Source organism: Merops nubicus, unplaced genomic scaffold (assembly GCF_000691845.1).
Source record: "Merops nubicus isolate BGI_N331 unplaced genomic scaffold, ASM69184v1 scaffold18664, whole genome shotgun sequence".
In the NCBI taxonomy this organism is placed as follows: Eukaryota; Metazoa; Chordata; class Aves; order Coraciiformes; family Meropidae; genus Merops; species Merops nubicus.
Genome location: NW_008607322.1, coordinates 26528 through 40739, shown reverse-complemented (window position 1 = coordinate 40739; position 14212 = coordinate 26528). Strand labels below are relative to the sequence as shown.

Here is a 14212-nt window from a genome sequence, read left to right as displayed (position 1 = left end):
CATTCCTGGGGGTGGGAAGCCCCCCGGGAGCAGGTGGTTGAAAGCTGCCAGCTGGTTGGCTCCAGCCTGTTTGCGCCATCTCGCCCTTCGGTTGCTGAACCACACCTGATGGGGAGAAGAAAGACCACGTTGGGATTCACCTGGAGCCAACGTCCCACCTCACCTGGGTCGCTGATGGACACGCATCCTGAAGTGCAGCCCTGGGCAAAAATAGTTTCTTGGGCTTTGTGAGTGGTTGTGCCTCAGTTTCCTTTCTCCCAGGTGACAACTCTACGTCTGTCCTGTCTCCTGGGTGGAGATATGTGCATTTAAAATAGCCAAAGACACCACTGAGGGCACGGGAGGGTGCTCCAGCAGCGGGGTGAGATGGGGAGGAATAATTTAGCTTGTGTATTCCGAGGGAGTCCATACCAAATAGATGCCTTGCTACCACCTGGCCATTCTGCCTTGTTATCTGAGGACTATGTGAATCATGCTGAAGGATTAAGTACCATAATAGCAACACGGCTGCACTGTTAGGAGGGATAAATAGACAGATTAGCATCATGGTTTCTATGTTAGACAAGCTAAATAGATAGAACCAGACCGGAGGGAATACAGGGGTTTTCTCAGCTTCTCTGTACTGCAGCAAATCACTGTTGTCTGTATGCTAAGACATGCTCTCCTTGCAAGAGGCACTGCAGTGTGCACTAGAATTGTACCACAGCCAATTGAAATCTCTGTGCATTAAAATAAACCCAGTCTTAATGCGTGGGCAAAGCTGGGCTCCTGTTTCCTACGGTGCTGGTTTACCTGTCAGACCCAAGAGGAGATTTTTTTCTAAATGCCTTTGTCTGCCCTGATGTGTTTTATCGTGGGCAATCTGCGTGGTGGACAGGGCTTCTCAAGCTGTCTCTTGGGCTTGGTTTACTTCAGTTAATCAGGGAGGCTCTCAGGCCCGAGCCCTGTTTGGGGTTCAGAAGTATGCGGATAAGCTTTCAAGCCAGATGAGAATGCAGCTGCTGGACTTTGTGAGGCCTAAAGGGCTAGAAAACACGATTAAATTTCACAGCAACGAGAAAAAATGGAACAAAAATCAAGAGTGTAAAGCATTTGGGGGGGAAAAAATCCTCCATCAGGCTTCCAAGCTGCTCAACATCAGATCAGAAGCTGGGGTTACAAGGGTTTGAGGCACTGCAGCCCAAACTGGTCCACGTCTTGTGAACCAAACCAAAACTCTCTTTCTTAGATGCAGCAGAACTTCAGATGTGCCTTGCACCTCAGATATAGTCCAAATCTCAAACTGCAAGTCTTTCTCCGGCCTTTAAATTGAGTGCCCCTGCAAATGGGGACTTGTTAGTTTGCCTTTTTCTTGTTGGCACTTGTGGGTGTGTAGAATCCACTCATCATGACAACGTGTTTTCCCAGAGAGCTGCTTAGCTGATGGAGTGTTGGCTCTCAGTCTGCACACACTGCAGTGATGCTCACTGCAAAGCCAGATGCTGAGCTTCACACAAATTCCTGTGAGGTTCTCTGGATCACACTCTATTCCTGCTCTTTCTACACGTTCCTCATCTGCTGGTGTGCTTTGGAAACAGCTTGATTCAAACCTGCTAGTGGTAGTTGGGTTGACCTGCTGCTGATGGCTACAAAGGACCCAGTCCTTGGCTTCACACTGTTATTTACATCCATGAAAACAAAAAAGGCACGGTTTCCTTTGGAAGAGCTGGTCTAAATTAAACCCCCTGAAATGTATACTGATGTCAGGTCCTTGGCACCAAAAGGAGCCTCTTTTAGAGACCTCTTCCTACTGCACTGCACTACTGGCTGAAGCAGCACAACCTCTTAGCACCTTCCAAAAGCGTGACAGAAATAGGTCAGCTTACATCCGATCTGCATTGACCAACAAAGTCCATGCAGGTCAGAAGCACTGGGTCCATTTTTGGCACCAGAAGTCGCTAGCAAAAATCTAGGACAGAGTTAAGGAGAGAGAAATGAATGAACGTTGAGGTCTGTAGCACTTTACCACTCTTTTATATGGTCTGATGGGTGGCACGGTTTCTAGGAGCAGTGAGGAACACAGATGAATAAATAACCTCTTGTTTATGGTCATGCAAAGAGGATGGTCCTGTCCTCTTCTCATGGATGTGTAATCCACACTTTGAATTAGGGATACAGAACTTGGCTCCTCTGCTCATATAATTTGCTTCCATGTTTAAAATTTAGGACATAAAAACTGTCTGACTATTTCTGTTAGCTGAACAGGAGGACATAAATGAACCTTCTCTCTGCAGAGATAAAGGGCTAGTCCCAGGCTGGAAGAGCTTCAACTCCAAAAAAACACAGACCTCCATGCTGGGAATGGCTTATAAAATTCAAATACCTGAAGAGAAAACATTACCAAGCAGCATGAACCTTCTCTCTGCAGAGATAAAGGGCTAGTCCCAGGCTGGAAGAGCTTCAACTCCAAAAAAAACCCAGACCTCCATGCTGGGAATGGCTTATAAAATTCAAATACCTGAAGAGAAAACATTACCAAGCAGCTACAAATCCAGGAATCGAGAGGTAAAGAGAAATTGAACCCCAAGAATGTAAAAGCCACCCCAGTGCTTTCTGACGCAGAGGGTGGGAAAGTTCCTTTTGGATAACCAAGAGCCAGATGCTGGCAAATCCACTCAGGATTAGAAGTTCAGAAGAAACATGTGGAGCAAGGTGGTCTATATTACGGGACACGTTTCTCCAACAACAGCCCCCACAAGCTCCCCTGTGATGGTTTCTCAGGGGGCTTGGCTAATGTATGATAAAAACACAACGTTGGAAAGATTTTTGTTGTCTCACGTTGCACCACGTGAGGTTATTCAAAATGACAATTGGCACAGGTCATGCATGATGACTCCTGTTTTGCTTCTCCACCTCCAGCTGAGGGTGTGTGAGGGAGATGAAAGGATACTCTAGATCCTTTTACAAGCAGATGGAGTTCACCAGAAAGGCCTGTGCAGGAGGCAATCGTGGGTGTCTTGCATACTTTGGTCTACAATGTGCATGGCTTGGCTGATTTTCACAAGTGGGTCACCACCAGAGAAAGAAAGTCAGTTCTTAATGATGTGGCTCCTTCTGTGCCTTAAGAAAGCTGCTGCTTTCCTGAATTGAAGTCAGGGAAAACATTGCTGGATTCAACAAATCGTGGACCTTATGCAGCTCACCACCTCTAAATTGAGGATAAACCTCACATTTTCTTACCCTTTAGTTTATTTCAGCAATCAGCCATCTGAGATAGAGGCTCTAACTGCCAGCAGACACCAAGATCTCTGCCTTGGCTGGAGCACCACAGCAAAACAACTAATAAATGGTAATAATAGCCAATACACACGTGCCAAAGGAGATGCACAACTAAATTGCTTAAAGGGAGAGCTTCCTAACAGAGCCTGGCTGGAGAACCCAGCCACAAATACACCGAAACCTTCCACAAAGACACTGATAGGATTTATCTTCCCGTGCAGAGGAAGGGACATTTCATGGCCCAAACAGGTTGATACTGCCCCTTATTTAGAACCCACAGAAAAAGAAAAAAAAAAGAAGAGACATTCCAGCTAATGACGTTAGCAATTCTTTCCCTTCCCCCTCCTGAAAGGTGGCTCAGGCCTTTATGCTTATAAATCATTTTATTGGTGGGTAAAATACAGAGGCTAGAGCATCGGGCTGTAATGCGAGGCGCACTTCAAAGGGAACCTGCTTTCATTTCACAACAGTTAAGGTTTTATCAGCCACTAAAGATTCCCCCAGCCAGAGGATCCTGTTACACCACGTTAAGCCTGGGGTGAAGGCTACGGCTGCTAAAACCAGACTGGTGGGAAGAAGATGAGGAAGAGGAGGAAGTTTTGAAGCTGCTGGGCTGCCTGTGGAGACTTTGTTCTAGAGGCTGCTGCAGTTGGATTGCACAGATAGAGTTTTATGTTGGGACAAAGAGGGTCAGCCCTTGGGAAAAGGGCTGTGTTTTCCCCAAAATACCCAAGAACCCAACAGCAGCAAAAACCAGCATGTCAGAAACCTGCTTTTTCTTAAAAAGACAAATTCTCCATGAGCATTTGTGCAGAGTGAAGAGGTCCTGCACTGTGTAAACGTGCTGCTCACCAAGGGTGTGGAAGTATAATGCAGGCCACCAAAGACAACAGGTTGTACCTGCTAAAGACAGTTGGGGCTTTTCTCCCAGCAAATCACCTCCCAAACAACGTAAGCAGACAGGAACATTATAGAAACTGCTCAGCTCAGCTGAGGGGAAGCAGATAGGGGAATGCCCTCGTGGAAAATTACTTGAAAGGAAACATCCAAGCAGGTTCTTCATGTTCTAGTCATGCCCTGGGTCCAGGTAAGACCAGAGTCCCTCACTGTGCCACATCTACCTTGCTCAGCAAGTGAGTCTGCTGCTACACAGGTCCTGAACACTGGATGTTCACCACAGAACATCACTCAACCTGTTACCTTCACCATCCTCTTGGCAGGCAGGAGAGGGGGGCATGACAAGACTGAGGAACTCTCCAATCCCTCACCATCTGCCTTGTAGAACCTGCTGATTTCAGAAGAGCCAGGTTGGGTTTGGGGCAAAGGTTAGCACTGGTTCTTATTTAACCTGAATGCCTGCACCCAACCCTGCCAACGGCCAGCTCGAGATGTCCCAGCCACTTGTTCTCAACCAGCAGAGCAGCAGAGAAGAGCTGCAGAGACAGCTGCCTGCCAGGATGGGGCTGGACTGAATTATCCCCACAGCCGCTGAGATATGGGTCAGCTCCCACAATTTGTCAGACAAGGAGAGGAAAGGAAGGTCAAAAAGAGCCTCCTGTGGGAAAGAAAGCCTGTTGTGTTCCTGCTCAGCCTAATCAGGACTTGATGTTGGAGAAAGATAGATGGGATAAATGAGCTTGTAAATGGAAACAGGGATGGGAAAGCCAAGCTGTGCCTTTGCTCTCCAGCAGAAGGGAAGAGATGCAACATGTGTTTGCTTTCACAGGCCCAAGAGGCTGCAGAGATCAGGTGGAATAGAATCATGTGGCCCTTTATGGCCCAACCAACAAAAAAATTCTACTAAAGTCAAATGAGATGCTTCCCCAGGTTGCATAGAGGCAACTCTGCCAGATTGGGTCCTCTGCAGGTTCTCCTTAGAACCAGAGCAGATCCCAGCAGTGCCTTGTCCACACCACCCATGAATGCTGCAGACCCTGGGCTTCCCAGGAGGCTGATGCAGAAGACTTTTAGAGGGGAATTGTAGCAGCAACAGCAATGAGAGGCGAGGGATGAGCATTGCTCCAACTGGATGTCTTCTTTCAGATGATGCTGAGAGTCAACCCTCCCAGACTGGAAAGGCTTGAGATAGTACAGTCCCCTGCCAGAGGCTGAGGAGGGCAAGAAACATCCATCAGAGATGTACAAGCATCATTGAGGCTGCTGAGATAATTCTCAGAACAAGAAAAAAGCCCATGAGAGCACAGAGATTTTAGGCACATGGATTTTTATCTGCACGGGGTGTATCAAGTGAAATTTGGGTTCAGCTCCTAAACCACTGAACCTCTGTTGCTTGTGGGTGATCAGTTAAGATAAATACCCAACAAGGTCAGTGGAGCAGAACAAATGACTTCACAAATGAGATTATCCAATGAATTTAGCCTGTATTTCTCCTGGCATATCCCTGTTTCTGAAAGTGTTAGTTAATTGTTATCATCTATTGAAGAATTTCAACAGACAGTTTATGGTATGTGGATTTTTTTTTTGGAAACCACTCTTTTCTTAAAAAAAAACCAAAACATTGTTACACAGTGAGATATTTGGTTGTGGTTTTCATAGCTCTACTCTTGGTATGTGGATTTTTTTTTTGGAAACCACTTTTTTCTTAAAAAAACAAACCATTGTTACACAGTGAGATATTTGTTTGTGGTTTTGATAGCTCTACTCTTGAAATATTCTTCCTAATCTTGGAATTAACCATAGCAGAAGCACTTCATAGAATCATAGAATCCTTTAGGTTGGAAGGGACCTTTAAGAACATCACTTCTTCAACCCAAAGGTCGTTTCTACCTTTAAATGGTCACCCCAGTATGAACACTTCACAACTAATGCTAAAGGATTTTATATTCCAGACTGGGAAGCAGGAGGCAGGAGAGATGGGGAGATCCATCCACTTTCACACCGAGACATCTTATACTCAGATGAAATGGTGGCTTTGAACTGGTGGCTTCCCAGCTCCAAGCCCAGCCCTGCCCAGTAAGGCATCTTTACCACTGTCATTAATGTATGTTAACAATATTTACAAAGAAAATAAAAATATTATTATCCAATGAGACAGCTATTGGATACCAGTTGTGTTTTCCAGCTCTGTGTTTTACAATCTGTGCCTCTCAGTGATTATTTCAGTTGTCAGAGGAAATTCTGTTAAAGTAAAAATGATGATAAAACCTGTTTTACTTATCTGTTTATCTCTTCATAAACCCTGTGTCTGAGGATGAATGGGACTTGTGGAAGCTGAAAGACATGAGGATGAGGTCACTGCTGTCAGAAAGCAGCTGCAAGGCTGTGTATTTTATGAAGTGCTTTCTCTCCACTTGAACACTTGCTTCTTAGACACCAAGTCTTAATGGTGTTAGAGTTGCATTTAAACGTTTCAGAACAGGCTTTGATGTTCACACCTCACAGAGGTGAATGAGATGTGGGAGAGTAGATTTCCTGCTGCTACTGTTTGGCTAGAGATAGGCTGAGCTCCACCAGCAAATCAGCAGCACATCGATTCCCACCATCAAGGTTTTCTTTGCGAAAGAAAAAGCTCTGAGCTTTTAAAAACAGCTTAAGCACTACAGGAAAGTGGCTCAAAGATTAAAACACCCCAGCAACCTGATTATTATAAACATTTTTCCATTGGTGACCAAACAAAATCTGTTTAATTGGTGTCCTAATAAACAGAAAGCCTCCCTAGCTGGAGAAACTGAGAACCACGAGAGGCACGAGTGCTGGCTGCTCAAAGCAGTGACACACTTGCTCACGACTGGGCACAGAATCAGAGGTTCAGCATTAAGTCATACGACCCAAGCTCACAAGAAATATTTTAGCCCTCGCCCTCGTTGGACTGGAAATTTTGTGATAAAGGTTCTTCTCATAAAACCTCTGGGAGGCCCTGTTTGTTTTTAATACAATGGGACAGACACCGCGCTGCTATAAATCAGTGCAACTTCACTGACTCCCATTTAGGCCAGCTGAGAGCTCAGTGTTAGACACAACCGCCTCACCCAAGGCACTGGGATCTCGTTCATTGCTTTGGCCTCTGGGCCCTCTGTCCTTTGTCAGAAAATCAAATCATTACCACATTGTTTAGGGGATCCCTGCCTCAGCTTGCCACCGGCAGGCTGGCAGTTCTGCTCCTTGGGCCAAAGCGGATCGAGGGAAGCACAAGAGGACACAACAAATCAAAAAAAAAAAAGGCAGTTCCCTTTTGCACCTCAACAAAAAGCCACAGTTTTAGCTAAAAATCATGCTTGGCTGATCTGAATGGGTTCTGCCATCTGCAGAAGGCAGCAAGTTCAAAGGAGCCCTTTCCAACATAAATTTCTCCGTTTCTTTCACAGCTTCCCTGCTCCACGTGTCCAAAACAAGCTGGTTGGATCAAATAATGCTGCAAGTCCTGGAGTTTATAGTCATGCCTGTTGATTCCAAGCAATGCTTTGCCAGAAGGACTACAGGATTAGGCTTATCATTTTCATCTTCACTGAAGTGTAATACACTTAATGAACTAGTGCTGACTCTCCAGCAAGATGCTCTCAGGCTTCCACAGCTGGGACTATGTCCCCTGTCAGTGGGACATTCCTCTTCCCAAAGGGGCTGGTTGTTGTAATTCTACTACAAACACCAAAAGTGCTGAAGCTTTTCTAAGCAAGCCCTCAGATAAGGACAGTAGGACGTGCTTGCAATTTTAAGAGATTCTCTCTTGCTTTGGCAAAGTTTGTGTGGAAAAAGACTTTCTGCTGCAGTTTGGGTACCTGGATGTTTGCTTTGCAGTTTGTTCTTGGTTTGCTTTTTTTTTTTATGTGACCAGTTGGTGGACTTATTTGGAGCCTATTAGCTGGGGTGTCTGTTCTATGGGTTACTCTTTAATCCAACTGCATTTCTGTGGCAGGTTGGAGAGATGTGGCACAACAGCAGCAAAGCTGAGAGACATCCAGAGACAGAGGCTTCTTGCAAACAGACAGCAACATTACAACCTCTCTCATGAGCAACACCTCCACAAGACGTGAGAGGGAAACACCTGGACCCTCCTCACCACCTCTGCTGGCTTTACCTTGCAGAGCTGCTGCCCTGAAGCTGGTTGGAGAGAAGCTCTTACCCTCACCCCGACCTCTCTGGGGAGCCGGATGCCGCCTGGCGTCGTGCCGCGGGTCTCCCGACGTGCCCGGGCACCCGTGGTGGCAGCAGCACCGCCGTTCTCACGGGCTCTTCTCCCCGTGGGCCCTTCTTAGCTGGGCTCTCCGGTGAGCGAGAGGGCATCTGGCCCCGTGCCGTGGAAGAGGAGTGTGCCAAAGGCAGCCCCTGCCAACGGGAGCCCCCACTGCCGGCTCCTCTGCATGGCCCCGGCTGCTGCCAAAAACACAGGGCAGCTGTTGTGTCATAACCTCATCGCAGGGCTCTTCACAGGCAATGTAAACGAGCTGGACCCTCAGGAAGAAAGAAAACATTCTCAGCTGACCTTTAAGGGAAGGGGGGGGTTGCCTCTGAAGAGCCAGTTTGGACACATCTCAAAAGAGTTTGAGAAGCAAAACACCAGGCAAATAGCACCAGGCTCCGGCGGCTTTGCGTGACTCCGGTTAATGCTCAGAGCTGGGGGAGACCTGCTCACCAGCACACTGTCCCTTCATAAAACACCCTTGTCTTCAAAAGGCTCCATCTCAAGGGACAGGACAGACCTTTGACCACGGGGAAAGAGCACTGGGGTCCCCACTAGCACACGCCAGAGATATTTGAGAAGTTCCCGAGAAGTCCATCTGTTTTCTGGACACCAGCTTGCAGAGTATTGCTGGTAAATGGTGGGTTTCAGCTTCTTCACACTGAGAGCAGAATAGCTTTGTGAAAAAATTTCAAGCAAAATTGAATGGAATTTCTTTTCTGGTGCTGCATTTGGCATGTCTGAGCTGCTGCAGCACGATCTAGAATATGGCCGTTTGTTTACTCCAGTTTGAAGCTGTGATATGAAATAAATATTATGTGAGTAGCCTAGAAATGCTCCAAGATTTCAGAGACACAATTGCTCTGAGCCTTTTTATTAAACGAAACATCCATTTTCTCCCAGGCAGAAATCACAATGGTATCCATCATAAAAATGATCAATAAAGCACTGGGTTGCGACTCCAGCTGCCTGGTTTAATTTTGTTATTGAAATAATGGTTTTCTCAATGCATGGAATTTCCTGGGGATTAATAACACACATCAGCATCACGATGCTCCCACACCTTCATGCTTCTTATTCACTCCAGAAAGCACCCACTGCCCAGCCCATAGGAGCTTGGATTGAGGTCCTTGCTGGTGGTGTGGTTGGACTTGATGATCTTAAAAGTCTCTTCCAACCAAAATAATTCTATGATTTTATGTGTGCTGTGGGTTCACCACCTGAACGATCCACAGGTGATGCTAAGAAGCAAAAGCTACCTGCTGTTTTTTAGGAACAATTTTGGTAGCTTCCTGGGAAACCTTTTTTTTGAGATAATACTTTGGAGCCTGATGTGTTACAGCACCAGGAAAAATGGAGCTGGGCTGCTGGTGTGGGAACCGAGGCACCAAAATCAATTTGTGAAAAACATTTTCAATGGACAAATTTCTAAGTGACTTGGGACTACGATGCTGACCTAAGGACAATTTGGGCATATGCATTGCTCTGGTTTAGCTTCTATTTCCTTCTGTTGGTCTTGTTCAAGGGAAAACCAGAAATAAGCACTGGGCTTCTAGGTAACCAACCTTAAAAATGCAACACATTTGGGCAAACACATCTATAAATGGGATTGGCTATGAGGAAGATTAATTTCAACTCCCTAAACCCATGACTGATGTGTACCTGGTGACTCTTTTGACTTTAGCATTGCTTTGAGAAGTCATTTCTACACCTAGACAAGAATTTCCTGACAAAACTATTTATTTTTCTTGAAAAACACCCTACTGAAAAAGCTGAACTCTTTATGAGAAAAATGCCCTTTCTCTAGAAAAGCCAGGGAGAAAAGTTCCACCATTATCACAGAATCTTGTTTAGTTGTTTGGGGTTTTTTTCACCTATAAAAATTCTGACATCATCAGTTAGATAATCGTAGAAACTGGTGTAAAACCCCCAAAATGCATTCAGGATCCAAATCAAAGCTCCCATTAAATGAGCTAAGTGAGTTGCTTAGCTGTTAGACTTAATTTTAAACTCCACTTATGCTTGGCATTCACCAGCTTGTTTTCTGGAAGGGTGGAAACGGGAGCCTGCAGATGGGCAAGAATTTGTTTAGGCCAGGACAATTAGTGCAGGCATGAGTCAAGACATTGCCTTGCACAAAAACAACTCGGTGGGAATTTCCACTGGTGGCCTCTCTGGGCAGGGGTTTGGCACCATAATCCTGATCCTTCCAGAAATCCATGGCAGTCTGGTCCTTCACTCTGTTGGATTTGGGATTAACCTTTTAATGGCTCGTACCTTTGGGTGTGTTGGAGTCTGAATGCTGGAATCCTGCACCTCAGCCTTGCAAAAAGGTTGCTCACCCTCCCGTGATCTTCCCAGCAGATGAGAAACTCTAGCTTGGAACTGCTCCCCACCACCCCCTCTTGTTGTTGAGCTTGTGAATTTTATTAGCTGTCAACGTGTCAAACTTCCACTTAGCTGGACAGCTGGGTGGACAGCCAGATTCTTAGGTCTGCCAATAAAGTTCAACAGAGCTATCAGCTTTTCATGTGGAAGAGGTCATGGTACGTCAATACTCAGGTATCAGAAAGAAGGAATGAGACTTTGGGAAGTTCACCTTTCATGTGGTAAGGAAAAGAAAGGTGAGGAGGAGAAAGATGCAAAGAGGTGGCCAGACCCACTTTTTTTGTTCAGTGCTTATAGAGTGGTTATCAGCCTGGGATTCTGGTGCAGGGGTGTTTATGATACAGCAAGAAAGCACAAGAATAAGACCCAAGCTGTGATTCAGAGACTGGAGCATGATCCAGGGATTGTCCAGCCATGGCTGTGCAGCAGCCTGGTGGCACTGAGATCCAGGAAATGGATGAAGCACTGAGCAGACATGGAGAAGCAGTGAAAGCTGCTCTGGAGTCTCTTTGGTGACTATGGGTCACAAAATATTGTCATACATCTGCCTCCTATCTTACATGTTAATATGACAAGCTTTTGGAGACAAGATAGATGGGTAGGTGTTGGCATGACCCTTAACATGTGCAGAAACCTTGAACTCAGCTGGCCCTACCATTATCACTGACATCTTTCAATCAAAACACATCTCTTGGCCTTAAAAACTCTAATGAGACAGGAGTGAGACTATGAGGTAGTAGAAGATTCTCCGCTGGACGGACACAAGTGTGGATGCGTGTGTGGCTTTTTTTTTTTGCCACAAGAACTTGATTGACTAATGTTTGTAGATCCCGAGAGCCAGTAAAAGATCTGCTCTGATATCCAGAAAATTTTACAAGGGGCGGCAGGCTTAAAAGTGGTGGGAAGAAGCTGACTGTGCCAGGATGTCGGAATGAGAAAGGCATCAGGAATGTGCCTCGGAGAACAGCTGCTGCTAGAGCCCTGGCAGGAACCTCCACGCAGGCTGCCTGGGAGCAAATAGGGGGATTCGGAGATCACAGCTTGAGACGAGGGAAAGGTTCTCTTTATTTATTTATTTAGCTTCCCCTTTCTCTGCTTTGGCCTCCCCCCTTTCTCCCAGCCTTGGCAGAGTGAGGTCGGAGCGCCTTCGAAAAGAGAACCTGCCTCTGGTTTTTGCACTCCCTGGCACTACAGGGCTTTTCCTCTCCTCCCCAGCAAGTCCTCAGCACAGCCCATGCCACACAGGTTTCTCTCAGCTCACAAAAAGGTATGACCTAAACTCTGTTCTCTCTTGAAACTCCTTTTTTTTTGAGTCTATTTGCTACCAAGACATCTATTTTTATTCCTCCCCTATAGTATTATATCCATCTACACAAGTAAGAGCAATTAGAAACAGAATATGCAAAACAAAAATGGGGGAATTCACACGTTCCAACTTTTGGTGGCTTAATCACCTTAACCAGCTAATTTCCCAAGCTCCATCTATCTGTGAACTTAGATGGCTAACAAATTAACACTATTGAACACTGGTACGATGTGTTGGCTAAAATCAAAACTAGAAGCAGTTTAAAGTTTACAAAACCTTTTGGCAGCTTTGGCTCCTGAGCGAGCACATCAAGCTCATTATCCTGCCAAGCCAAGAAAAAAAAAAAGCTTGTTTTATTTCAGAGGAGCTGGTCCATTGACTGCTTCCTCATCCCCAGCCTGGAGTGCTGGTTCCTTCCTCACCCAGGGCCCGAAATTCAAGTCTGGCTGCGTGCACAGAGACCCCTGTGCTCAGCCTGAAACCCAATCGTGCTGGCCACACGGAGCACGGACTGCTGGGGTCTCCATTTCACTTCTTTAACCCAGCACAATCCCCAGTCCCTCCCCCTTTCCTTGCCTGTCCCCAAGGGACTCTATTATACCCCCCGATCTGTTCACACTCCTTATCCCTCTGCGTGTTTGCACACACTGCTGACCCAGCCTTTATCTGGAAGACATAAGGGTCTCTGTGTGGAGTTCCCACAAGGGCTATTAATCGTGTAGATGTCAGAGTCCCCCGGCTCCAAACCCTCCCTTCCTGCTCCTCCCTTCTTCTTCCCTCCCCCCACCCTTTTTGTGCTCTCTAGAGATGGAGAGAAAAAAAAGTTTTATGAAAATTCACACACAGAACTTGCAAACTTTGCAAAATACGATCTGCTCCCTTGGGCAAGGTTGGTAAATGGTGTGATTTCTCCTAAAACACCAAATATAAACACATACACACACTGCTTCCTTCTAGGCAAATGAAGGAATTTCCTCCAACAGAAAACAGAGCTGAACGCCTTGCCAAGTTAGAGAAAGTTTGGCTCAAGGTCCCAACCTGGATGGAAACCCTCCAGCTGGTACCTCTGCAATGGGCCAAAGCCAAATGGCATATCTGCAAATCCAAATGGCATATCTGCAAATCCATGGGAACGTGGGAATCTGCAGAACCAGGCTGAAGTCTTGGATGGGATGTGGGCTCCAGAGAAGAAGATCATCCACATTACCACCTCTCAACACCCTCGTCCCCAGCACCGCTTCCTCCTTCATCAAGGCCAACAAGAAGCTGTGCCACCAGGTTGACCTGCCAGGCTTTGGCTCTAGTCCTTACCTGAACTCGGGCCTCGGTGAGCTTGGTTCTCTGAGCCAGCTCCTCTCGTGTGTAGATGTCTGGGTAGTGGGTTCTCTCAAAGGCCTTCTCCAGCTCCTCCAGCTGCTCAGCAGTGAAGGTGGTTCGACTGCGGCGTTGTTTGCGCTTCAGGGGCAGGTCTGGTTCAGATTCAACATCAGAACCTTCATCCAGCCTGTTACCTGGGGTAGGGGAAAAGTGGGAGGTGAGGCTGGGGTGGTTAAAAGCCATTGGAAGAGTTAAGAAGCCTGGCAAAGTAAGGCCAGTTCTATCACGATGGTGTCCATCAAAACAAATCTGTCCATGGTTGTCAACAGCTCATCTACCAGTTTCCTACTGTTTCTGTAGCTTCCTGATGTCGTTTTTTATCTCCACGTTGTAAAAAGCCCACTTATCAAAATCAGAACTGTTTGCAGGAAAGGGATGGTGCCAAGTCCACTGTTGAAATCGTTGCAGTGAAAAAACTTCCCATTTTTTACTTATTTCAATAAATTACCAGTTTTTCTTAGAAATGACTGTTTCAAAGTTGAACATCTTACACTGAAAAGAAGTAAAAGCTGAAATGAGCCCAAACAGAAAATCAGTACACAGTGTTTTCATTTGTGCAGCCTAATTTCTTCTTGTATTTTGTCAAGTGTCAGAGTTCAAGTTGACAATTTTTTAAACCACTTCAGGAAGAAAAAAAAAAAAAGAAAAATAATATTAGGAATTTTTACAGCTGGGATAAACCTTTTCAACTCCACTTTGCCTCTGGGTTGGGCTGCCCACAGGATACAGTTCCTCTTCTCTTAACT

At 46.0% G+C, this 14212-nt stretch overlaps 1 protein-coding gene across 1 annotated transcript in view; it reads right to left on the bottom strand.

Moving 5' to 3' along the window:
• Window positions 1-14212, bottom strand: part of PAX7 (paired box 7) — a 54446-nt gene that overhangs the window by 39433 nt on the left and 801 nt on the right. Inside the window, 2 exon segments of the mRNA XM_008939891.1 lie at window positions 1-105; window positions 13401-13600. Coding sequence (XP_008938139.1) covers window positions 1-105; window positions 13401-13600 — 305 coding nt within the window.